Below are 27,502 nucleotides of genomic sequence, written 5' to 3'. Positions count from 1 at the left end.
TACCCTAAAAACCTCCTTTCAGTAATCCTCTAGCTTTGGACAGGACCAAAACGTATGAACCTGATTAGCGCCGCCCCCCCCCCCGCAACGTTCATACACATTTCCTACTCCTTCAAAGAATCGGCTCATCCTCGCCCTCGTGAGGTGTGCTCTGTACACCACCTTCAGCTGTATCAGCCCCAACCTCATGCACAAGGTGGAGGCATTCACTCTCCGTAGCACCTCCCACCAGAACCCCTCCTCCATATCCTCTCCCAACTCTTTCTCCCACTTTGCTTTGATCCCTTCCAGTGGCACCTTCTCCTCTTCCAAAATAGCTCCGTAAACCGCTGACACTACCCCCTTCTCCAGTCCCCCTGTCGTCAGCACCTCCTCCAGTAATGTGGAGGCCGGCTCCTTCGGAAAGTTCTGTATCTCCTTTCTGGCAAAATCTCAAACCTGCATGTACCTAAACATTTCCCCCTGCTCCAGCCCATACTTCGCTTCCAGCTCCTTCAATCCTGCAAACCGACTCCTAAGAAACAAATCTTTCATTGTCTTAATCCCCTTCTCCTCCCATTTCCAAAAATTTCCATCCCACCCTCCTGGCTCAAACCTGTGGTTCCCCCGAATCGGCATTTCCCTTGACCCTGCCCCCAACCTGAAGTGTTGGCGAAACTGCCTCAAAATTCTCAATGAAGCTATTATTACCGGACTCCCTGAGTACTTCCCCGGGGCTATCGGAGGCGGCGCTGTTGCTAGTGCTTTCAATCCCAACCCCCTGCACAAACCCTCCTCCATTCTGACCCACTGGGAATCACCCCTCTTACCCAGCTCCGCACCTTCTCCACATTCGCCACCCAGTAGTAATACATCAGGGGTGTCATTCTCTGACCCACCAGCGGGTCGGAGAATGGCCGTTGGCCGCCGTGAATCCCGCCCCTGCCGGTTGCCGAAGTCTCCGGTACCGGATATTCGGCGGGGGCGGGAATCGGGCCGCGCCGGTTGGCGGGCACCCCCGCTGGATTCTCCGACCCGAATGGGCCGAAGTCCCGCTGATAAATTGCCTGTCCCGCCGGCGTAAATTAGAGTACCTACTTACCGGCGGGACAAGGCGGCGTGGGCGGGCTCCAGGGTCCGGGGAGGGGCGCGGGGCAATCTGACCCCGGGGGGTGCCCCCACGGTGGCCTGGACCGCGATCGGGGCCCACCGATTCGCGGGCGGGCCTGTGCCGTGGGGGCACACTTTCCCTTCCGCCTCCGCAACGGTCTCCACCATGGCGGAGGTGGAAGAGACTCTCCCCACTGCGCATGCGCGGGAAACTGTCAGCGGCCGCTGACGCTCCCGCGCATGCGTCGCCCCGACATGTCAGTTCCGCGCCAGCTGGCGGGGCAACAAAGGCCGTTTCCGCCAGCTGGCGGGGCGGAAATCCCTCCGGCGCCGGCCTAGCCCCTCAATGTTGGGGCTCGGCCCCCAAAGATGCGGAGCATTCCGCACCTTTGGGGCGGCGCGATGCCCATCTGATTGGCGCCGTTTTGGGCGCCAGTCGGCGGACATCGCGCCGTTTGGGGAGAATTTCGCCCCAGGTTCGGAAGACCCAAACCCCCTGCCTGCCTTCCCCTTTGTAGTAGCACCTTTCTCACTCTGGCCACCTTCCCTCCTCGTATGAATGACGTAATCCTTCCCTCAATCTCTCTGAAAAAAGCCTTTGGCAGGAAAACCGGCAGGCATTGAAAAATAAACAGAAATCGCGGCAACACGTTCATTTTAACTGCCTATCACGTTTTTCTACAAGTTCTGAATACATTATGGTACTTTGTTTGACTGTGAAAAGTACTGTAATGCATGTCAATACTTAAACAATGCCAATCCATGAAACCGCCAGCTTGGCTTTGTCGGACAGGGCCCTATAATCAAGCCCTGCAGTTAAAATACATGTAACCTAACATATAACATGGCCGGGAGCTCTTCGAGGTATTACATTCTCCCTATGGGAGGTTGAAGTCTTGCCTCAAACCGGCTTGGTAGCACAGTAGTGAGGACTGCGGCCTCACAGTGCCAGGGACCCAGGTTCGATTCTGACCTCTGGTGACTGTCTGTGTGGAGTTTTCACATTCTCCCCTGCCTGTGTGGGTTTCCTCCGGGTGCTCTGGTTTCCTCCCACAGTCCAAAGATGTGTAAGTTAGGTTATCTGGCAATGCAAAATTGCCCCATAGTGTCCAAAGATTTGGGGTTACAGGGATAGGGCAGGGAAGTGGGCCTAGGTATGGTGCTCTTTTGAAGGGTCAGTGCAGATTCGATGGGCTGAAAGGCCTCCTTCTGCACTGAAAGGATTCTATGATTCTATGAAACCAATTAATGGCCAACAGCCAAAGTAAAATTCAGCTGCACTAAGAGACATTTCTTCACCTGTTGGACTCCCTGAGTACTTCCCCGGGGCTATCGGGAGCGGCGCTGTTGCTAGTGCTTTCAATCCCGACCCCCTGCACAAACTCTCCTCCATTCTGACCCACTGAGAATCACCCCTCTCACCCAGCTCCGCACCTTCTCCACATTCGCCGCCCAGTAATAATACATCAGGTTCGGAAGACTCAAACCTCCTGCCTGAACCTGTCAAATTCTCTACCTCAGAGAGTTGTGAGTGTTTAGCCCTTAAGTATATTCAAGGCAGAGTTCAGCACACTTTTGGACTATAAGGGATCAGGCGGGAGTGTGAAGTTGTGAAGTTATATTTGAAAATCTGCCGCAAATGTGTTGAATAGTGGAGCAGGCTTGATGGAGCAGCAGACCTACTCTTGCTCCTATTTCTTATATTCTTGTGTTCTCTCAGTGTCACTACTTGTTCTCCCATTAAAGGTAAGGTCATTGGTTTTCAATTTCTACAGAAAAACAAATTAAGTTGCAGAATATGATCCCCCAAATACTGATAACATCCTTAGATCGCTTGTAATTAGAAAGGAATTTAATCTGTTCAACAATCTGGAAGCAGTGATCTTGGTTATAGGCCTACATTCAGAGCTGGCTGCTGTTGAATTGTAGAGGTTTTTTTTAAACAGTTGTTAGGTTGTTTTGGAACTGGTTGTCAAATTCTATGGGCAGGATTCTCCTTCGGCCGACGCCCGAATCGGGCAACGCGATTGGGAGGAGAATCGATTCCGACACCGTCAATGCGTTGCAGAACACACGTACAGTAAACGGCGTATATCATTAGCAGCCCAACCTGTGATTCTCCGCCTCTACTGGGCCGAATTCCTGGCAGCGATGTGCACTTGTGCTCTGGTGCTGTGCCTGCTGAGGGAGAGAGAGAGGGGGTACGGAAAGTGTCTCCACATCGCCGTAGTTTGCTGACAGTTGTGCCGCCGGTCGGGGGGCTTTTGCCAGGGCCGAGAGGAGCGGGGAGTGGCCAGGAGGCGAGCTCTGGGGTCAGAGTGGACGGGTACGGGACACCATTGTTGCAGCCTGCAAGGCAGCTGTGCACGCCGCTGACTGCCCACCGTGAATCTAAGGCCGCGGGTCGTATGGGTGTCCCCCCAGGCCACCTCCCTAGGTGCCCTCTGGCCCCAGCCGATTCATCAGCTGTAGGGGCGTGCTCCAACGCAAGCAGTGTCATCATCTGGGCTGGGATGGAGTGTGTGGGGACTGAAGTGTGTAAATGTGGCTGCAGCTTGTCGGCCTTCTGAGTGTCAATCGCGCAGCCAGCGAATCTGGCGCCTGGTTCTTCATTTGGAATCATTTGTTTTCCAAATGGCGCTGCTGCTAGCCCCTTAACAGTCGCTGAATCAGTCCTGGTACGCCGCCAGATTTGCGATCGTGGAAGTCCCCGAATCCTGCCCCTGCCCCTGCCTGAGGAACGAAGAATCCAGCCGTATGACTTTCTAGGTTGGCACGTGTGATGATCATATAGTAAACCCATTTATCTTGAACTTTACACACACAGAGAAAATATCCCCAGTTACAGTTAGAAGTTCTATAACATGTAATGGAGCTTTTGAATGCCAATATGCCTTTTAGCAGCAGAAAAAGCCACAGCTCTAGCGTCCATATCTTCAGTCTGTCTCAGGCCCAGCCGTTTCCAATCAGAAGTGACAGTTCTCAGTGTTGCATGTGTAACTTTAATAAGTTGTTTGGCTAACTCGCGAACCAATGTGTAAAAGAAGTTTCTTTGAAATTACTGTGGTCGTGGCTTCCTAATTCTGCCTCACAAGCAAACCTGCAGCAGCCACGAATATCTCCAGTTTTCTGGCCAGTGGCAGCAAGTCCAATACCCTACAGGATTGCCTAACATCAGGAAGTTGACATCATTCAACACAACCTTATCAGGCAGCAATCGTAACCATTGTTAAACCATTGGCCGGAGAATCCCCGTTTACCCTGGAATCGGGCACGGCGCCGCTTTTCCGATGCTCCACCGCCTCAAAACCGGCATACTCGGGGAGTACGTCGCACGCCAATATGGACGGCCTCAGGACATCACCGGAGACCCTTCCCTGATGCTCCACCCCCAATGGGCCAAGTCCCCGACGGCGTCGCTCGCGTGTGCTCACACCATTCAGGGATCTCGCGTGGCGGCTGCGGGCTGAGTCCAATGCCGTCACACTTGGAGGGGAGCCATTCCGCTGGCAGGGGGATTTCAGCGGGGACTGGTGGGGGGTGGTCCAGGGGTGGTGAGGCTGGTTCCAGTGGGCAGTTTTTGGCAGGCCGGGCCCACGCACGGCCGGCGCCATGCTGCATGGCGCGGCTGCCTCCGCCGTGCGCATGAGCGGACACGGGCCCGGCCGTATCCGCAGGTAAAGTCAGGGGGCTTTACGCTGTGCGGCTGCTAGTGTAACGTCAACTTTCTGGTTCTAAGACCAGACTGATCCTGTGGACCTAACCGCAGGATTGGAGAATCCAGCCAACAATGTTTTGCCCTCAACTACTTCCTGTGGCAACAAATTCCACAGGTTCACCACTCTCTGGATGAAGACATTTCTCCTCATCCCTGTCTTAAATGGTCGACCCCATATCCTCAGACTGTGATCCCTGGTTCTGGACCCACCATCAGGGACATCCTTCTTGCATCTTCCCTGTCTAGTCCTGTTAGAATTTTATAGGTTTCTATGCAATCCCCTCCACCCCATTCTTCTGAACTCCAGCGAATACAATACTAACCGACTGAAGCTCTACTCATATGTCCACCCTGCCATCCCAGGAATCAGTCTGGTAAACCTTCGCTGCACTCCCTCTAGAGCAAGAACACCCTTCCTCAGATAAGGAGACCAAAACTGCACACAATACTCCAGGTGTGGCCTCACCAAGGTCCTGTATAATTGCAGCAAGACGTCCATGCTCATGTACCCTAATAGTCTTGCTATGAAGGCCAACATACCATTTGCCTCCTTTACTGCCTACTGCACCTGCAAGCTTACACAGAATATCAGTACATTTAATTGGCCATGTTCTATAATTACACTGCAGAGATTTTTCCCAGAGCTCTGTCACTGTAACTTTACTGGATATTAGCTAGGAACCCCTTATACCAACATAAACAGGGTACTCACTGCACATGCAGTGTAGCTGAGGCGGAGGCAGCTCCAGGGACATTTCAGGCCTCAAGCTTCCATTTTACCTTAGACCTATTATCGTTAGAAAAGGAAATTTAGTTTTTTTATTTGTTTTGCAGTAATTTATATAGATGTTCCTGGGCCAAAGTGTTTTTATTGGCATTTACCAAAGATAGCTATGGACTGGTGGAAATCCAAGGCCTCTGGCAGGATGTCGACATTCCAGTGGATTTGACACTGTGGATTTTAAGCAAAAACTTTTCATAGTTGATTTAATCAGTCAGTGCCTTCAGGAGCAATTTAATGCCTAATAAGGGGAAGTGATTAATCCTTTCAGTCAGGTCTGAACTTCACCAGCCGGCCTTCATCTATTAATATCTTCATTTACACTCCCTGGCAAACAAATTTAAATATTTGCTTTTTAACTCCAGCTGTGTCACAAGGTGTAAAAGATCACCACTCCGCTGACCTCATTCTTCTTCCTGCTGAACTCCAAATATGGCATCCTGATATTCTTTCCCCTTCTTGTAACCTTCGTATTAAAATCAAAACCCACTGCGCAATCACCCAAACTGCTTTTTTGTCAGAACCTCAAAACTGTGCAATTTCTAAATTTCCTCCGTAATCTCCAAGTTTTAACATCCAATTTGACATCACTTCCTGTCCTCTCTCCTAGTCTTAATAGTAAAAAAATGGAAACCCTCAGAGCAATGAAGTTGTCTCAATCCACCAGCATCAAGATGATGTTCTTCGATTAGTAGGCTACTCTCGTAAAAGTTTGGTTTGTCATATCATAGAATCATAGAATCCCTACAGTGCAGAAGGAGGTCATTCGGCCCATCAAGTCTGCACCGACCTTTCGAATGAACACTCTACCTATTTACACTCCCCCGTCCACCCCGCAGTATCCCTGTAACCCAGAACCTCACCTGCACATCCCTGGACATTAAGGGGCAATTTAGCCTGGCCAATCCAACTAACTTGCACATCTTTAGACTGTGGGAGGGAACCAGAGCACCCGGAGGAAACCCACGCAGACACGGGGAGAAAGTGCAAACTCCACGCAGACAGAGGCTGAAATTTAACCCAGGTCCTTGGCGCTGAGAGGTGCCTTTACTAGGTTGGGAGGCTGGGTCCCTTACCCTTGAAAAGAGAATAAGAGGTGACCTAATCATTGGCTGTCCTTTGATTCGAGGATTACGTTGTGGTTCAGGATCACGGGCTTCTGCCATTGATCGCCATGTGACTGAACATGCCGATTCTCAACCCACTTATCTTTGGGCATATGGGACCAGATGCCCCATGTAGTGGTATCACAGTGGCACAGTCATTAGCACTGCTGCCTCACAGCGCCAGGGTCCCGGGTTCAATTCCGGCCTTGGGTGTCTGTCTATGTGGAGCTGGCACTTTCTCCCCGTGTCTGCGTGAGTTTCCTCCGAGTGCTCCAAAGTTGTGCAGGTTAGGCTACTGATGGGGCAGGGGAAGTGCGTCTGGGTGGAGTGCTTTTTCGGAGGGTCTGTGCAGTCTCAATGGGCAGAATGGCCTCCTTCTGCATTGTAGGGATTCTAAGAATGCAGGAGTTGCTTCCTTTTCTTTCCTGTTGCTACATCATAAGACCATAAGACATAGGAGCAGAATTAGGCCACTTGGTCCATCGAGTCTGCTCCGCCATTCAAACATGGCTGATATTTTCTCATCCCTATTCTCCTGCCTTCTCCCCATAACCCCTGACCCCCTTATCAATCAAGAATCCGTCTATCACTGTCTTAAGGAGACTCGGTGAATTGGCCTCCACTGCCTTCTGCAGTAAAGAGTTCCACAGATTCACCACGCTCTGGCTGAAGAAATTCCTCCTCATCTCTGTTTTAAAGGATCGTCCCTTTAGTCTGAGATGGTGTCCTCTGGTTCTAGTTTTTCCTACAAGTGGAAACATCCTCTCCACGTCCATCTATCCAGGCCTCGGAGCATCTTGTAAGTTTCAATAAGGTCCCCTCTCATCCTTCTAAACTATAACGAGTACAGATTCAGAGTCCTCAAACGTTCCTCATACGACAAGTTCTTCATTCCAGGGATCATTCTTGTGAACCTCCTCTGGACCCTTTCCAAGGCCAGCACATCATTCCTTAGATACGGGGCCCAAAATTGCTCACAATATTCCAATGGGGTCTGACCAGAGCCTTATACAGCCTCAGAAGTACATCCCTGGTCTTGTATTCTAGCCCTCTTGACATGAATGCTAACATTGCATTTGCCTTCTTAACTGCCAACTGAACCTGCATCATTAAGACCTGATGACTGAAAGTGAGTTGCAGCTTGATGGACAAATATTGCCAGTCTGAATGATTGGTAGCAAGCCCCTTCCATTCATTAATGTTAATACAACAGTGCTTCAAGGAGGGCTTCAGAGTGTCTTTGAAGTGCTTCCTTTCTCCTCCCCTGGAACGGTGGCCATTTAAGACTTGAGAAAACAGGACCCGGTGGCGGATGAAGTAGATTTACCTGAATGCTTGTGGAGCTGGTTTCAAGTAGGACACTAACATTTGTTTGACGGTCTCCCATTGAGTCTGAATAGGGCCGGAGGCATTGCTGATGGAATTACTCAAACACTCTACCTCGCTGATGCACAGTCCAGGTCTCACTGAATACAAGAGCGTAGTGACGACTTACGCCCTGCACATTAGGGTTTTTGTTGACTAGCAGAGATCTTGGTTGTCAAACACCCGCTGCTGTAGTTTATCAAACCCTTGAGCTGCCACAGCTGATCCAGTATTGGGTCTCCTCATCAATTGTGGCCTTTTGAGGGAGGTGGTTGCCATGGTATTAGAAGAGCGCAACATATTCCAGACTCTCCTTCAACATATATGGGCGGTGGAATATTTGGCTGACCAGATGCGGGTTGATACGAGTTTTATTTTGTCAACCAGCTGAATTTCTTGTATGCTGAAATCGAGAGTGATATGCAAATCTGGTATAGAGTGGTCAACAACACCGCAGTCACCTACAAACCATAGGTCATGGACATCTATGGTGGTCAGTTTAGTTTTGGCATGAAGGTAACTGAGGTAAATGGGTTTCCCATCGAGGTGGTGTTTAATACTGACACCAGAGGGCAGTTGACCTTTAATGAGGTAAATAGCCACTGTCGGGTAGATTGTAAATAGTATGGGGTCTATCAAACAGCCGTGCTTGACACTGGTCTGGATTTTGTAGGTGGCTGTTTCAGACCTCGCATTTAAGACAGTTGCAGTCATATCAGATTGATGAAATTGTAGGATTGTGATGGAGTTTCTTCGACGTCTAAATCTTTGAAGCACAATCAAAGGGCCTTGAAATTAACTGAGCCAAATGCTTTGATCAGGTCGATGATCAGGCAAAGAGGAGTTTCTCATGTTGTTCTTGACATTTTCCTTTGTCTGGCAACAATGACTAAGTTGGAAGTTCCTCTGGAAGGTGTAAAGCCACACTGTGTCTCTGGAAGGATTTTCTCAGTCACAGGTAGTAGTCAATTCATGAGAATGCATGTCAAGGTTTCCCTGCCATCAACAAAAGGGAAATATGTCGATAGTTCCCAAAACATAATTGATTTCCCTTCTTGAAGGTTGTTACAATTGTCACATTCCTGAAGTCAGGAGGGAGGAGTTAGTTTTCCTCCCAAATCCATAGTGTGATGGTCATGTCATGTCCAGTAAGCTAATTGGGAAGTAAATACTGTACTTTTAAAAAGAAAACCGCATGCAAAAATGGACACTGTACCTTTAAAATGGATTGCAGAAAGTCAGGTGATTCCTCTTGTGGTTTTGGAAAAGACAAGAGACAATGGCCCAGATCTTCCAGTCTCCGGATGGTCGTATCCCGGTGGTACTCTGGAAGATGCACTGGCGAAACCCTTGGCAGTCCGAACCCAAGGACGCCGCAGGAATTGCCCAGGAAGTTTTAACTTGTAGAACTATCCACAAAAGTCTCCAACTCAGATTGTACTGACTCCTTACCGGGATTGTTACCCAGGAAATGTTGGACAAGAAAAAACCATATCTAATACCTGTGTAACGATGCAAATATCCCCACTGCACACGGCCCGCTACTCTTTCCCAACCCTCCGACCAAGCCCTGGCGGAGGGTCTTGATGGAGTGGGAGGCAACCCTGGTGGGGAACATTAAATGTAAATGGGAGGAGGAGCTGGATGGGGAGGTGGGTGCCGATACATGGGCGGAGGCCTTGCAGACAATGAACGCGGCTTCGTCATGTGTGAGGGTAAGCCTCATTCCATTTATAGTGGTACCTACGGCTCATATGATGGTGTTGAGGATGAGTAGGGAAGAGGTTAGGTGTGGGCGGTGTGCGGGGAGGCCCACGAATCACGCCCACATGTTCTGGGCATGTCCAAGACTGGGGCGGTTCTGGCAGGGGTCTCGGATGTGATGTCTGAGGAGCTGCGTGTAGAGGAGGCTCCGAGTCCGGAGGCGGTGATATTTGGGGTGTCGGAAGAGCAGTGAGCCCAGGGGGCGAGAGAGGCCGATGTTTTGGCCTTTGCCACTCTGGTAGCCCGGACACGGATTTTGCTAGGGTGGCGGGACTCGGAGCAGCTGAAAGCGGGCGTGTGGGTGAGTGACCTGGTGGAATTCCTGAGGCTGCAAAAGGTCAAGTTCACTCTGCAGGGTTCGGCAGCAGGGTTCACCTGAAGGTGGAAGCCGTTTAGCGATTTCTTTAAGGAGGATTGAGGGGTCATCAAGGGAAGGACGGGGTTGTGCGGTAACGGGGTTAAAATGGAAGGCACGGTGTGGTGGGTGATGTTGTCAGGGGGCAGGTGGGTTGTGGTTGTTTATTGAGTTGTTTTGTTGTTGTTCTGATATTTTGTGTATATATGTGAAAATGCCTTGAATAAAGTATTTTATATTGGAGGGTATCTTTAATACTGCAGGGTAAGGGATATTGGAGGGTATCTATTATACTGCAGGGTAAGGGATATTGGAGGGTACCTATTATACTGTAGGGTGAGGGATATTGGAGGGTATCTATTCTACTGTAGTGTAAGGGATATTGGAGGGTATCTATTCTACTGTAGTGTAAGGGATATTGGAGGGTATCTATTCTACTGTAGTGTAAGGGATATTGGAGGGTATCTATTATACTGTAGGGTGAGGGATATTGGAGGGTATCTATTCTACTGTAGGGTGAGGGATATTGGAGGGTATCTATTCTACTGTAGGGTGAGGGATATTGGAGGGTATCTATTCTTCTGTAGGGTGAGGGATATTGGAGTGTATCTATTCTACTGTAGGGTGAGGGATATTGGAGGGTATCTATTATACTGTAGGGTGAGGGATATTGGAGGGTATCTATTATACTGTAGGGTGAGGGATATTGGAGGTTATCTATTCTACTGTAGGGTGAGGGATATTGGAGTGTATCTATTCTACTGTAGGGTGAGGGATATTGGAGGGTATCTATTCTACTGTAGGGTGAGGGATATTGGAGGGTATCTATTCTACTGTAGGGTGAGGGATATTGGAGGGTATCTATTCTACTGTAGGGTGAGGGATATTGGAGGGTATCTATTCTACTGTAGGGTGAGGGATATTGGAGGGTATCTATTCTACTGTAGGGTGAGGGATATTGGAGGGTATCTATTCTACTGTAGTGTAAGGGATATTGGAGGGTATCTATTCTACTGTAGGGTGAGGGATATTGGAGGGTATCTATTCTACTGTAGGGTGAAGGATATTGGAGGGTATCTATTCACCTGTAGGGTGAGGGATATTGGAGGGTATCTATTCTACTGTAGGGTGAGGGATATTGGAGTGTATCTATTCTACTGTAGGGTGAGGGATATTGGAGGGTGTATATTATACTGCAGGGTAAGGGATATTGGCGGGGTTCTATTATACTGCAGGGTAAGGGATATTGGAGGGTATCTATTATACTGCAGGGTGAGGGATATTGGAGGGTATCTATTCTACTGTAGGGTGAGGGATATTGGAGGGTATCTATTCTACTGCAGGGTGAGGGATATTGGAGTGTATCTATTCTACTGTAGGGTGAGGGATATTGGAGGGTATCTATTATACTGTAGGGTGAGGGATATTGGAGGGTATCTTTAATACTGAAGGGTAAGGGATATTGGAGGGTATCTATTCTACTGTAGGGTGAGGGATATTGGAGTGTATCTATTCTACTGTATGGTGAGGGATATTGGAGGGTATCTATTCTACTGTAGGTTGAGGGATATTGGAGGGTATCTTTAATACTGAAGGGTAAGGGATATTGGAGGGTATCTATTCTACTGTAGGGTGAGGGACATTGGAGGGTACCTATTATACTGTAGGGTGAGAGATATTGGAGGGTATCTATTAGACTGTAGGGTGAGGGATATTGGAGGGTATCTATTCTACTGTAGGGTGAGGGATATTGGAGGGTATCAATTATACTGTAGGGTGAGGAATGTTGGAAGGTGTATATTATACTGCAGGGTAAGGGATATTGGCGGGATTCTATTATACTGCAGGGTAAGGGATATTGGAGGGTATCTATTATACTGCAGGGTAAGGGATATTGGAGGGTATCTATTATACTGTAGGGTGAGGAATGTTGGAGGGTATCTATTATACTGGAGGGTGAGGGATATTGGAGGGTATCTATTATACTGTAGGGTGAGAGATATTGGAGGGTATCTATTATACTGTAGGGTGAGGGATATTGGAAGGTATCTATTATACTGTAGGGTGAGGAATGTTGGAGGGTGTATATTATACTGCAGGATGAGAGATATTGGAGAGTATCTATTATACTGTAGGGTGAGGAATGTTGGAGGGTGTATATTATACTGCAGGATGAGAGATATTGGAGGGTATCTTATACTGGAGGTTGAGGGATATTGGAGAGTATCTATTCTACTGTAGGGTGAGGGATATTGGAGGGTATCTATTATACTGTAGGGTGAGGGATATTGGAGGGTATCTATTATACTGTAGGGTGAGAGATATTGGAGGGTATCTATTATACTGTAGAGTGATAAATATTGGAGGGTATCTATTATACTGTAGGGTAAGGGATATTGGAGGGTATCTATTATACTTTAGGGTGAGGGATATTGGAAGGTATCTATTATACTGTAGGGTGAGGAATGTTGGAGGGTGTATATTATACTGCAGAATGAGAGATATTGGAGGATATCTATTATACTGTAGGGTGAGGAATGTTGGAGGGTGTATATTATACTGCAAGATGAGAGATATTGGAGGGTATCTATTATACTGGAGGGTGAGGGATATTGCAGGGTATCTATTCTACTGTAGGGTGAGGGATATTGGAGGGTATCTATTATACTGTAGGGTGAGGGATATTGGAGGGTATCTATTATACTGTAGGGTGAGGAATGTTGGAGGGTGTATATTATACTGCAGGATGAGAGATATTGGAGGGTATCTATTATACTGTAGGGTGAGGAATGTTGGAGGGTGTATATTATACTGCAGGATGAGAGATATTGGAGGGTATCTATTATACTGTAGGGTGAGGAATGTTGGAGGGTATCTATTATACTGCAGGATGAGATATTGGAGGGTATCTATTATACTGTAGGGTGAGGAATGTTGGAGGGTGTATATTATACTGCAGGATGAGAGATATTGGAGGGTATCTATTATACTGTCGGGTGAGGAATGTTGGAGGGTATCTATTATACTGCAGGATGAGAGATATTGGAGGGTATCTATTATACTGTAGGGTGAGGAATGTTGGAGGGTATCTATTATACTGCAGGATGAGATATTGGAGGGTATCTATTATACTGTAGGGTGAGGAATGTTGGAGGTTGTATATTATACTGCAGGATGAGAGATATTGGAGGGTATCTATTATACTGTAGGGTGAGGAATGTTGGAGGGTGTATATTATACTGCAGGATGAGAGATATTGGAGGGTATCTATTATACTGTAGAGTTAGGGATATTGGAGGGTATCTATTATACTGTAGGGTGAGGAATGTTGGAGGGTATATATTATACTGCAGGATGAGAGATAGTGGAGGGTACCTATTATACTGTTGGGTGAGTGATATTGGAGGGTATCTATTATACTGTAGGGTGAGGAATGTTGGAGGGTATCTATTATACTGTAAGGTGAGGGATATTGGAGGGTATCTATTAAACTGTAGGGTGAGGGATATTGGAGGGTATCTATTATACTGTTGGGTGAGTGAATTTGGAGGGTATCTAATACTGTAAGGTGAGGGATATTGGAGGGTATCTATTATACTGTAGGGGAGGAATATTGGTGGGTATCTATTATACTGTAGGGTGAGGAATGTTGGAGGGTGTATATTATACTGCAGGATGAGAGATATTGGAGGGTATCTTATACTGTAGGGTGAGGGATATTGGAGGGTATCTATTATACTGTAGAGTGAGAAATATTGGAGGGTATCTATTATACTGTAGGATGAGGGTTATTGGAGGGTATCTATTATACTGTAGGGTGTGGGATATTGGAGGGTATCTATTATACTGCAGGATGAGAGATATTGGTGGGTATTATTATACTGTAGGGTGAGGAATGTTGGAGGGTATCTAAAATACTGTTGGGTGAGGGATATTGGAGGGTATCTAAAATACTGTAGGGTGAGGAATGTTGGAGGGTGTATATTATACTGCAGGATGAGAGATAGTGGAGGGTATCTATTATACTGTAGGGTGAGGAATGTTGGAGGGTGTATATTATACTGCAGGATGAGAGATATTGGAGGGTATCTATTATACTGTAGGGTGAGGAATGTTGGAGGGTGTGTATTATACTGCAGGATGAGAGATATTGGAGGGTATCTATTATACTGTAGGGTGAGGAATGTTGGAGGGTGTGTATTATACTTTAGGGTGAGGGATATTGGAGGGTATCTATTATACTTTAGGGTGAGGGATATTGGAGGGTATCTATTATACTTTAGGGTGAGGGATATTGGAGGGTATCAATTATACTGTAGGGTGAGGAATGTTGGAGGGTGTATATTATACTGCAGGATGAGAGATATTGGAGGGTATCTATTATACTGTAGGGTGAGGAATGTTGGAGGGTATATATTATACTGCAGGATGAGAGATATTGGAGGGTATCTATTATACTGTCGCATTAGCAGCGTTCTAAGGCAAGTGTCTTCATTACATTAGAGCAGTTATCTTTAATGGTGAAGGATGAGTTGTAGTGGACAGAAACTGTCGAATGCCATAAAGCAAGGATCTTAATCTTCCTATCACTGGATGGTCAGAGACCAGACCTACCCAAGAAGATATGTTATGCCAGCCTTGGAAAATCTCAACATAAGGAAGCTCTGGGTACGGTCTGGCAAGTTTGAACTTTTGCTGGGCAATTCCCATGTTCCCCGAGAGCCTCCAAAACGTCTCTCTGAGTTAGAGCTGGAGACTTTGGACGTTCCGACTATCTTATTTGGATAGTTACTCGGGAAATGTTAGGCAGGAAAAAACCTAGTCTATCTCTTGAGTAACAAAAAACTGATCCCACAGTTGCTCACCCTGACCCCTGCCCCCCGATTCTCCCAACTGCACCCTGCACCTCCCACTCTCTGCGACCTGATCTGAGTAACATAACCCCCACAATACAATCCAACACCTTCCCTGACATGGGGCGGGATTCTCCGACACCACGCCGGGTTGGAGAATCGCTGGGGGGCGGCGTAAGTCCCGCCCCCGACACCCGCCGAATTCAACCAAGGGTAAAAAGTCGGCGGGGCGTCAATCGGAGGGGCGTCAATTGGAGGGGCGTCAATCGCGCCGCCCGCCTCGGAGAATGGCAGGGGCAGGCGCGAGACAATGGACTCCGGGGCTGCCCATATTCTCCCGGCGGGATGGGCCACAGACGCCGCCTGCACGGAAAGCCCCAGGCCTCGCAAACCGTTCCCCAGGTCTGACACCGTCGCACCCATTGCCTCCACCGCGGACGCCACCCGTGCAGTGTCGGCCTGGGTGGCACGCATGACCGGCACCACTCCCAGCTCCTGGACGCGGGTGGACTCCTCCACCTGCGACTGCAGCTGCTGCAAGCCGGCCGTCACCCTCTTCGCTCGATCCAGGTTCGGTGGTTGCATCGGGGCTATGGGTGGGTGTGGTAACTCCAGGAACCAGGGATCCACCTGGGCGGCAGATGTTCGCTTGCGCCAGGATGTCCTCTGAACTCCCGACCCCTCTGCTGCTCCTACCTCCACCTGCTGTACCTGTATGGCTGTGATGTGCGCACCAGTGAGTGTACCAGACGCCTCATCACTAAAGTGCCCATCCGAGGTGAGTGTCTCTGCGATGGTGGAGGGTGTTGGAGACAGCAGTGGCGTTGTGTCATGCGCATCGTCCGTCTCGGAGTCCATGGTACTTTGGGGTGGCGGTTCGTCTCCACACATCCACTTTGTGGCACTGTCCTGTATTTCGGTTTCCTGGGTAGGGGTGTCCCGGGTAGGGGTGTCCCGGGTAGGAGTGTCCCGGGTAGGAGTGTCCCGGGTAGGAGTGTCCCGGGTAGGAGTGTCCCGGGTAGGAGTGTCCCGGGTAGGGCTGTCCCGGGTAGGGCTGTCCCGGGTAGGGCTGTCGTGGGTAGGGCTGTCGTGGGTAGGGGATTCGTGGCTCGGCTGTGATGGGGGCCTGTGGCTGCCCTCCTCGTCGCTGGGTGGCACACGCCTGCGTCGCTGCACCCGCACGAGACGAGCACACGAGACGTCTCCCTATTGCTCCAGGTCTCTCCGTCTCCCATGGTCACCGTGGGACATCCTGCGGGCGTCGCGTGCCAGAGAGTCCGTGTCTCTCCGTATCCCGTGGTCACCCTGGGGCATCCTGCGGGCGTCACGTGCCAGAGGGTCCGGGCCTCTCCGTATCCCATGGTTGCCCCAGGGCATCCTGTGGGCGTCGAATGCCAGAGGGTCCGGGTCTCTCCGTATCCCGTGGTCGCCCTGGGGCATCCTGTGGATGGTCGGCATCTGCGGGGATGGGTGCCTCGACGTTTGCTCCTGCAATACACAATGAAGCATGCATGGTTAGACACGCAGGCGGTGATCAGGTGATATGGGGGAGGGGGGGATATGGGGGAGGGGGGATATGGGGGAGGGGGGGATATGGGGACGGGCTGTCGGTGGCTCACTTGCTGGTGGGCCCCCAACCTCTGCATCGGCAACCTCCCGGTCCTCAGGTCCGCCAGCCAGTTCCAGGGCCCTTTCCTCGTGTACGGTAAGTGGCCTCTCATCAGCTGGGGCCCCTCCAGTCCTCTCATGCTCCCTCTTGGTGTGTGCGCGCTTCTCCTGTGGGGGGGGCGGGTGGGTGGCAGTGGTAAAGGGCAACAGTGTTAGACAGGTATATGAATGCACGCCATAGTGTATAGTGCAGAGGTTAGGGTTGGTTTACCTGGGGGTGTTCCGCACATCGGGCAGGGAGGGGGTGGGGGAGACTCAGCCTGGCTGCCCTGACGAGGTCGGTCATCTTCTTGTGGCACTGAGTGCCTGTCCGTGGTGTCAGAGCCACAGCGCCGACGGCCTCTGCCACCTCCCTCCACAGACAGCGGCTGAGGCGTGGGGCGACCCTGCAGCCTTGTCCAGGGTACAGGGACTCCCTCCTCTCCTCCACTGCGTCCAGGAGCGCCTCGATGTCGCGGTCCTGGAACCTCAGGGCTGCGCGGCGGGCGGCCATCTTGTCGTGTCTTCCGGGGTGGTGGGGTGCGTCTTTTGAGCCGTCACGCCATGCGGCGTCACCGTCCACATCGGGTGACGCCATCGCGAATGGCGTCACGCCGCTGCTAGCCCATTTGGGGCCGGAGAATTTGCGTTGTTTGGGGGGGCCCGACGCCGGAGTGATCCGCGCCGTTTTTGCCGCCGGGTCCCGGACATCGCGTCAGTTTTCGGAGAATCCCGCCCCTGATTTGCACCCCCCCCCCCCCCCCCCCCAACTCCCGACTCGCCTCCAACCCAACCTGAATGGCCCCTACCAATGGTCCCGACTACCCCAACCTGACAACCCCTCCCAACCTGACCGCCCCCCCAACCCACTTTCCCCCTCACTTACCTGCAACTGTGCCAAGCTCCCACCTGCTAGTCTACCACCTCACCCACCTGATAGCCTACCCATTACCCCCTTACCCACTCTCTTTACTACCTCGCCCACCCTATACCTTTATACATCCTACCCACTTATTCACTTACCACACCCACACTGCTCCCTTTCCCACTTACCTTATGCACCATCCCCCCTTGCCCAATTACCTTATGCACCGTACCCCCTACCCAATTACCCTTACCCATCCTACTCACTTAACCACTTACCTTCTCTCTGTTCCGTTTCAAAGAAACTTTGGGAAATTTAATCTCTTTACTTACAGAATATGGAAGCTAATTCTGTAAAATGTGTGTGTGGTATCTGTGCGGATTATTTCCCGTGCTCCCTCCGAGATTTCCTGCATTGAGCCAGTTCTGCAGGGCCCTCCATCGGAAGACTGTCCCAAAATATTGCAGCAAATTAAGTGTGTGTATCTTTATTCAGGGACCAAAATAGGGATTCCAACCATAGAATCCCTATAGTGCAGAAGGAGGTCATTTGGCACATTCAGACTGCAACGACCTCCGAAACCACACCCTACGTAGGCCCACACCTCCACCCTATTCCCGTAACCCCACCTAACCTGCACACTTTTGGGCTCACACCTCCATGGAAAATTCATACAAAGTATTTTTTGTTACTGGAGGGGGGAGTATCTTTAATTTTTCTTTTTTCTTTTAATTTCAGCCGAGTGGGAAAGGTCCTCGCTTACCAGAAGTTTATTGTGTCATCAGTCGCCTGGGCTGCTTCACCCTCTTTTCAAAGGTACAATGTTACTGCTTGGATGGCAAATGTTTACTCACTTCTCATTGACTTGTTCAGAAAGTGTCATTAAGAGTTGAGATTTCTGCTAACCAAGAACTAGGAGATAGTTTCCCAGCAGAGATTTGTAAAAAGTCACAGGCATGTATAATGTGAAACACTTAGTGTGCCTTAATATTTTTCGGTAAGTGCCACATAATAAACCCCATAGTAATCAACACTTCCAACATGATCGCATTGCACAAGACTATTCATTGATTTCCGGAAAATATAATTATTTTTGTCCGGAATCAAATTAATAACTTGGACAACTGGCTGTGTCAGGAAAGTACGATATCACTATGTTAAAAGTGGGGCAATTTTCAGCCCGTATTCACCATCAGAGAGACTGGCGACGAGGGCAGGAAACCCAGAGAGAATCGCGTTTCCCAATTTCCCCGACCCTCGCCAGTGATGTTGTGTACAAGAACCTTGTTTTAATGGATTTCAGTAAAATTAAATGCCATTAGCCAGCACCCCCACCATATGAATCCCCCTCACTGAATATTCAAACCTCGCCCATATGACATCATGTTTACAACTGGTTTTGAAAAACGGGATTAGGTTGAGAGGATCCATCCGGGGATGCAAGGGTAAGTATAGTCCCCGAGGGGAGAGGGAATGCCTAGGCATTGTCCCTTAGCACTGCCCTGGCACAAGTTGGCACTGTCAGGTTGGCATAATGCCAACCTGTGCCAGGTGGCAGTACCAGGGGTAAGTGCCAGGGGCAGGCCCTTGTGGGAGCCCCCTGGAGTTCGGGAATTGCAGTTTTGTGTGGTGGGGGTGGGGGAGAGAGAGCAGGCAGTGAGGGGGGAGCTTGCAGGTAGGGGGAGTGGGCACTTGAACTGCTGCAGTCCCTGAGGTGCATCCACAGTGCTGTTAGGTAGGGAATTCCAGGATTTTGACCCAGCGATATTGAAGGAATGGTGATATATTTCCAAGCTAGCATGATGGGGAACCGGAGGGCAACTTCAAGGTGGTGGTGTTCCCAGGCATCTTGCTCATATCCTTCAAGGTGGTAGAGGTTACGGATTTGGAAGGTACTGCCTAAGGAACCTTGGTGAGTTCCTGCGATGTATCTCGTAGATGCCACCCCCCATCCCAAAAAAGAAAACACATCCAATTTAGGCTTGTTACCTGAACAAATAAAAGACATGCCCCCCCCCCCCACCCCAGGTAACCAGCGGCAGCTCTCTCCCCCACTTTGCTCCCGTTAACTAGCATAACTGCTAGCAGCGTGATCAATAACACAATGTAGATACCACCCACATCCCCCCCTACCCAAACCCAACTTCAATATCAAACATTTCAGGAAGGAAAAAAGTATACACGCAATCCCTCCACCCCCCCCCAAACCTTTCCACTAATAGATTTAAAAAAAACAAAAGAACCACATATCCAGAAAAAAGGCAAAGAAATAGCAAAACACATCAAAAACCAACATTCAGGTGTAACCAAGAACTTCATTCAATTCCCCCCAGTCCATGCTTCTTTACAAAGTCATTTGCCTCCCATGGCGTATTGAAATAATAGCCCCGATTTCTGAATGTGACCCGAACGAGAGCAGGTACACCACTCCATAACGACTTTGCTCTTGTCAAGAGCCACCTTGCCCTTGTTAAACCTGCATGCCTTTTTGCCAGTTCTGCCCCAGTGTCCTGATAAATTCTGGCGGGATGGCCCTCCCAACTACATTCTCGAGTATTCTTCACCACCTCAGGATCCTCTCCTTATCCAATATCTGTGAAGTCAAACTATAATTGCCTGTGGCGGCTCCCCAGATCTGGTCTTCTGTCTCAACGACCGGTGGGCCCGGTCCACTTCGGGAGGGTTCGCAAAGACCCTCCTCCCCAGCTTTCCAAACATCTATCCTACATACTCCACGGCACTCGTACATTCCATGCCCTTAGGCAGCCCGACGATCCTCAAATTCCGGCATCTGGGGCGATTCTCCAGGTCATCAGCCTTGTCCTTCAATATCTCCTGCCTCTCCGCCAACATCGTCACATCTGCCTCCAAAGAGGCAATCCAATCACTATACGCCGTGACTGTCTCCTCCACCTTCCGAATTGTTGAGCCCTGTACCTCCAGCCATTCTTCCACCCTGTCCCAAGTTACACAAATGGGTGCCACTGCCACCTCAATCGCCCTGGCCAGGTCATCAGAGATGCTCGTCTCTGTTTCTTAAACTCCTGCATTAGGAATTCCACCAGCCTCTCCATTGTCCACTGAGAGGGCAATGAAGACACGTGGGCCTCTGCCATTTTCTCCCCTCCTGCTTCCAAATCAGACAAGGACCCCTTATTCGATTTGTTCCTTGTATTATAAGGTCCAGACATCACACGCCAGAGGAGGAACCCAAACTTCCAAATTACACCACTTTTCTCTCCAAACAACATTGTTAAACGGTAAAAAGGGCCAAAAAATTAGTCCCCGAGCGGAAGAGCCACCTTATGTCTGATTGTTCAGCTCATAGCCGCCACCAGTCACAAATGACTGTTAACTTTGTCCTGGATTATAAAGATTTCCCACCCATGGTTAAACGGATTGTCTTATCGATGTTGGGTTTATTTTTACACCTTTTTCATTGACCAAAGGAGTAATACTTGCAATTTTACAGTCTTCTGGTACTATCCCTGTATCTAAGGAGGATTGGAAAATATGGGCCAGTGCCTCTACAATATGGACCCTTACATCCCTCAAAACGCTCGGATGTATCCATCCAGTCCGGACTTATCAACTTCACCCTTTCAGCCTTTCTAACACGCCTCGTTATCATTTGTTAGCCCATCCAATATTTCAACTATCTCTTCTTTCACTCTGACTTCAGTAGCATCTTCTTTCTTGACAAAAAAAACGATGGAAAGTGACAAACACAACATCCAAAGTACTCATTTTGTACCACAGCTATCCTCAATCTTTCTTGAATCATCCCCATCTCTCCTTTTACTGCCGCTTTACTATTTATATGCCTACAGTTGACTTTTTGATTCCTTTTTATGTTAGCTGACGGTCTCTTCTCATACTCTCTTTTTGACTCTCTTACTTCCTTTTGCCCTTCTCCTCTGAACTTTGTATCCAGCCTAGATCTCACTTCTGTTATCAAACTGCCATATGCTCTGTTGTCTGCCTCGTTTTATCCTCCATTTCGTTCATCATCCATGGAGTTCTGACTTTGGCTTTCATGGGAATGTACCTCGACTGTACTTGAACCACCTCATGTAGCCTATTGTTCAGTTAAAGTTTTGCCAGCGAATCCAATTTACAGAGCCAGATCTGTTCTCATACCACTGAAATTGCCCCTCCTCTAACAAAGTACTTTCACCTCTTTGCCATCGCTAGCCCCAACCTTATAATGCTTTGATCTCTTCTTAACTAATGCAGATTTGATAGTACAGATTTGAATTAATCAGTTGAAATAAGTTAATGTCATGAAAAAGTGGAATACTGACTGGTGGAGTCCTACAGAAAATACAAATCTTCACGACAAACAAAGAGCCACACTACACGTAAGCCAGGACACTGAGTCAAGGCCATGTGTGTACCAATCATGGCAGCAGAGCCTCATTATTTCTGTCTTACACTGTTTAGCATATAGAAAGCAAGTGAATGTGCTTTATTGATGAACAGAAATCTTTATTGATCCGTGCAGCATATTCCACAACTCTTTAGAAGCAAAGCAACAGAACTCAGCACTCAAGTTCCCATCATAACCAGCCATTGATTTCACTGTAACAGGGCTATGATTCCACTCACCTAATTGATTAACAGAGCCAATGGGTTGCTGTGATGGACTGAGTCAAATCTGTTTTTATTACATTAGATTCTGGAATTTTTTAAAACCGGTATTTTGCAGATCAAATTCCACAATCCCATCTGTTTATAATCAGGGTCTCTGGTTTATGGTGACTGAATAAGTCAAATTCCATTTTTATTACCAGATTCCAGGATTCTTTTTTTTAACCAGAGCTTTGAGGATTGCGTTTCATGACTCTGTCCATTTTTCAGTGAAAGGAGAAAATCACTAGCATTGCTGATAAGTGAGTTGACTGGAAGCCAAACTCTACCACCGCTGTAAGGAGCTTCAATTGTGTGTGTGCGTGTGCGCGCGCACGTGTGCGTGTCCACTCTCCAAACCCCATCTATGGGTGACTGCTAGGTTCTAATGACCAACTGTTATTTTGGCAACACCGTCAGCATCAAGTGGTACTTCTGGTATCATTATGACAATGTGAACCTTATCTACTACTGTTAACGAGTAAAATAGAGGGTAATTGAGAGAGCAAAAGGGGCAAGAGTGAATGAGCACAAGGGAGAGAGACCGAGAGAAAGGAAGTAGAAATTTGCAAAATTAATATATTTCACACAGATGGGATAATAATAGAATAATAACACTTCATTAGAAAAAGGGGTTGTGCTAGAGGACTGGTGAGTAGCTAATATAATTCCTATATTCCAGTCATAGCTGTAAATCAGCAGGTGGAAGGGAGAGAGGAACTTGGTGAAGTTACAACTCCTAGGGAAGTAGTACTGAGCAAGCCGATAGAGCTGTGGGCTGACAAGTCTCCAGGTCGTGATGGACTTCATCCTAGAGTCTTAAAAGAAGTGGCTAACGCAGTAGTAGATGCATTGGTGTTAATTTTCCAAAATTAATTAGATTGTGGAAAGATTGCATTAGACTAGAAAGTAACAAATATAACCCCTCTACTTGAGAAGGGAGGGAGGCAGAAAACAGGAAACTATAGGCCTTTTTAAAAAAAATAAAAAATTTAGAGTATCCAATTATTTTTTTCCAATTCAGGGCCAATTTAACATGGCCAATCCACCTACCCTGCACATCTTTTAGGGTTGTGGGGGTGCAACCCATGCAGACATGGGAAGAATGTGTAAACTCCACATGGACAATGGCCCAGGGCCGGGATCGAACCCGGGTCCTCTGTGCCGTGAGGCAGCAGTAACGCTATGAGACAGCAGTGAGGAAACTATAGGCCTATCTTGGGGAAGGTGTTAGAATCGATCAATAAAGACTTCATAACTGGACATTTAGAAACTCCAGGTAATAAGGAAAAGTCAGCATGGTTCTGTGAAAGGGAAATCACTTTTAACCAATTCATTTGAGCTGTTGCATGTGCTATGGATAAAGGGAAGCTTGTAGATGTACTGTACTTGGATTTCCAGAAAGCATTTGATATGGTGCCACATCAAAGGCTATTGTCAAAAATAAAACATCATAGTGTACGAGGTAACATATTGATATGGATTGAAGATTGGCAGGTTGGCAAAAACAGAGAGTATGCATAAATGGTTATTTGTCTGATTGGCAGGATATGCCGAGTGTAGTCCTGCAGGGGTCTGTGCTGGGGCCTCAATTTTTTACAATTTACATCAATGACTTGGATAAGGAGAGCCAAAATGGTAGCCAAAATTGCAGATGATACAAAGATAGGTTGAAAAGTGTGAAAGCATAATTCTGCGGATACTGGAAATCAGAAATAAAAAGAGAAAGTTCTGGGTGAGCTCAGCAGATCTGGCAATATCTGTGGAGAGAGAAACAGAACTGAAGAGGGATAGGAATGTAATGAATTATATAGATGGAGCGGGGAGTGGAAGAGGACTAGATGGTCAATCTCTCCTTGGCTCCAACCTATCCCTGACCTTCCACTTTGCTCCACCTGCTCCACTCTCTCTCCAACTATACTTTTTAAAATAAATTGAGAGGGCCCAATAAATTTTTCCAATTAAGGAAACTCTTTGGGTTGTGGAGGTGAAACCCAGGGCGGCACGGTAGCACAGAGGTTAGCACTGTCGCTTCACAGCGCCAGGGACCCGGGTTCGATTCCCGGCTTGGGTCATTGTCTGTGCGGAGTCTGCACGTTCTCCCCATGTCTGCGTGGGTTCCCTCCGGGTGCTCCAGTTTCCTCCCACAGTCCAAAGATGTGCAGGTTAGGTGGATTGACCATGCTAAGTTACCTTTAGTGTCCAAAAAAAGGGGAGGTGAGGTTACAGGATTACTGCGATCGGGTCGGGGTGTGGGCTTAAGTAGGGTGCTCTTTCCAAGGGCTGGTGCAGACTCGGGCCGTATGGCCTCCTTCTGCACTGTAAATTCTATGATTCTATGAACACGGGGAGAATGTGCAAACTCCGCACGGACAGTGACCCAGGGCCGGGATCGAACCTGGGACCTTGGCGCCATGAGGCAGCAGTGCTAACTACTGCACTACCGTGCGGCCCCTCCAACTATATAATTTATTACATTTCGATTCCTGTTCAGTTCTGAAGAAATGATATGGAATGATGCATAATCTCTGTTTCTCTCTACGCAGATGCTGCCAGACCTGCTGAGTCTATCCAGCATTTTCTGTTTTTATTATAAGTATATCCGTGCATACAGATATAAACAGGTTGAGCGAGGGAGCAAAGATATAACAGATGGAATATAATGTGGAAAAATGTAAAGCTTTTTCTGGAAATGACTTTTATTAAAATGTTATACAGATATTACCAGAGACATAAACAAACATTTTTTTCCAAAATACCACCCCCTTCCCAAACCAATAAAACGTACGCCCAAAAGGCAAATAATTCCCCCCCCCCCCCCCCACACCCACCCCCCAATAGCTAACAGTAACCAACTCTCTAAAGTACAATGTAAACGGCCGCCATCTTCGGTAGAACAACTCAATCGACTCCCTCACTGTGTATTTGGCCTTCTCGAGGTACAAAATCTCCATCAGTCCCCCTAGCCAAGCTGAAGCACTCAGTGGTGTCGCCATCCTCCAGCCCAATAGGATCCACCAGCATGCCATCAATGAAGCGAAAGCCAGGACATCCACCACTGCCCCGTTTTCAGTTCTGGCATATCAGACTCCAATCATTGCCGCCACTGGGCAGGGTTCCAACCCCACATTCAGGATCGGTGACCTGGTGTCAAAAAAGAGGCTCCAGAACCCCACCAGCTTGGGTCATGATCAGAACTTCTGTGTGAGTGCTGCACAGGCCCCCTCAAGCAGCGCTCGCACCTGTCCTCCACCCTTTGGAAAAAGCAGCTCATACTTGCTTTAGTGAGGTGCGCTCGATATATTACCTTCAACTGAATGAGGTTCAATCTTGCACAAGACAATGTTGCGTTCTCCCTTCACACTTCCTCTTCCAGTATTGGCCCCAACTCCTCCACCGGTTTTGCCTTCACTCTCTCCACTGAACACAACTCCTCCCCTGTTATTTGCTGGTACATACCGGACGTACTACCCTCCACCGATCCTGAGCAGGATAGAATCTGCTCCAACAAGGTAGATGGCTGTACCACCAGGAAAGCCAGAAAGAACTTAACCCAGCTCTGCACCTGGAGGTACCTGAACCCATCCACATCCACAAGCCCATACTTCTCCTTTAACTCTGCCAGGCTGGGAAACCGCCCCTCCAAAAATAAACCCCCTAGCTTCTCCAATAATCTCTCCCTCCATGCACCAAATATGGCATTCAACCTTGCTGGCTCGAATCGGTGATTGGCACAAATGGGAGCCAGCTGTGAGGCCACCCCCAATTTGAAGTGTTGGTGAGTTGCCTTCGGATTTTTAGCAAGGACACGACCACTGGATTTGTTGAGTACTTCGCCGATGCCACTGGACGTGGTTCTGTTACTAATGCCCCCGGACTCGTCCCCCTAACTGATTCCTTCTGGACCCAAAGTGCCCCCGGATCCCTGCACCACCCCAGCACCTTCTCTACATTGGCTGCCCAATAATAGTACAACAAACTGTTAGGTAATTTGGACATTCTGAATTCTCCCTCTGTGTACCCGAACAGGCGCCGGAGTGTGGCGACGAGGGGATTTTTCACAGTAACTTCATTGCAGTGTTAATGTAAGCCTACTTGTGACAATGAAGATTTAAGGCCGCCTGCTTGTCTCTCCCTGTGAAGCACCCACCTCTGAATCCTCGGGTCGTTGCCCACCCAAATAAACCCAATAATGAATCGGTCCACCTCTCGGAAAAATGACTTGGGCAGAAACACTTGGGCATTGGAATAAAAATAGGAATCTCGGCAAGATATTCATTTTAACCGACAGGACACAGCCCGCCAGCAATAATGGGAGATTTTCCTACCCCTCCGGTCCACCTTGACCTCCCCACCAAGCTCGTGTAGTTGAGCTACTGAAGCCGTCTCCAATCTAGGTGCTTTTCACAGTAACTTCATTGAAGCCTACTTGTGACAATAAGTGATTATTATCATTATTATTATTATTTATTATTATAATCCCCTGCCACCTGTACCCCCAGGTACCCTTCCAAGCGAAAAGGCAATCCCTTCAACCCAGTTCCCCGCCCTGGTGCCCCTATCACAAAGTATTCTCTCTTCCCTATGTTCTGCTTGTAGCCCAAGAACGCCTCAAAGCACCACAGAATCCCCATAATACTCCCGACTGGCGCCTCCGGGTCGCTAATGTTATAATGTATAATAACAAGTCATTCCTCAAGTGTGTGCCTGAGCTGGATGCAATACTCTACCTGAAGCCTAATCAGTGATTTTAAAAAGCTTTAGAATGACCTCTTATTAATAGAGAAATTGAGTATGAAGCAAAGAATCTCAGGCTTTTCTTTTTCACCAGCATTCTCAACTTCTCCAGCCACCTTCAGAGATTTGTGTACGTAAATTCCCAGCTCTCTCTCTTCCTACACTCCCTTTATTTTTATCTTTTTATTCTTACTTTTCTATAAATTTAGAGTATCCAATTAATTTTTTCCAATGAAGGGGCAATTTAGCATGGCCAATCCACCTAGCCTGCACATCTTTGGGTTGTGGGGTGTGGAATCCATGCAAACACGGGGAGAATGTGCAAACTCCACACGGACAGTGACCCAGAGCCGGGATCGAACCTGGAACCTCGGCGCCATGAGGCAGCAGTGCTAACCACTGCACCACAGTGCTGCTCTCTACACTCCCTTTATAATTGTAATATTTAGTCCATATTGCCTCAACTCATTCATCCTGCCAAAAAGTTTCACTTTACATTTCCCATTTCTGCTTGTGCCCTCTTGAAATCTATTACTAACTTCCACAGTGTTTACCAAACCTCCAAGTTTTGTAATATTTGAAAACTTTAAAAT

General features: G+C 48.3%; 1 protein-coding gene across 11 annotated transcripts in view; it reads left to right on the top strand.

Moving 5' to 3' along the window:
• dennd2b (DENN domain containing 2B) overlaps positions 1-27,502 on the top strand; it is a 570,638-nt gene that overhangs the window by 461,273 nt on the left and 81,863 nt on the right. For all 11 annotated transcript variants that reach the window (XM_072466472.1, XM_072466475.1, XM_072466473.1 and 8 more), the window contains one exon: positions 18,282-18,359. In XM_072466472.1, coding sequence (XP_072322573.1) covers positions 18,282-18,359 — 78 coding nt within the window. The remainder of the gene's footprint in view (positions 1-18,281; positions 18,360-27,502) is intronic.

The sequence above is a fragment of the Scyliorhinus torazame genome, chromosome 10, assembly GCF_047496885.1.
Source record: "Scyliorhinus torazame isolate Kashiwa2021f chromosome 10, sScyTor2.1, whole genome shotgun sequence".
Taxonomy (NCBI): domain Eukaryota; kingdom Metazoa; phylum Chordata; class Chondrichthyes; order Carcharhiniformes; family Scyliorhinidae; genus Scyliorhinus; species Scyliorhinus torazame.
Note: the sequence above shows the minus strand (reverse complement) of the source record. Positions and strands in the feature narration are given on the sequence as shown.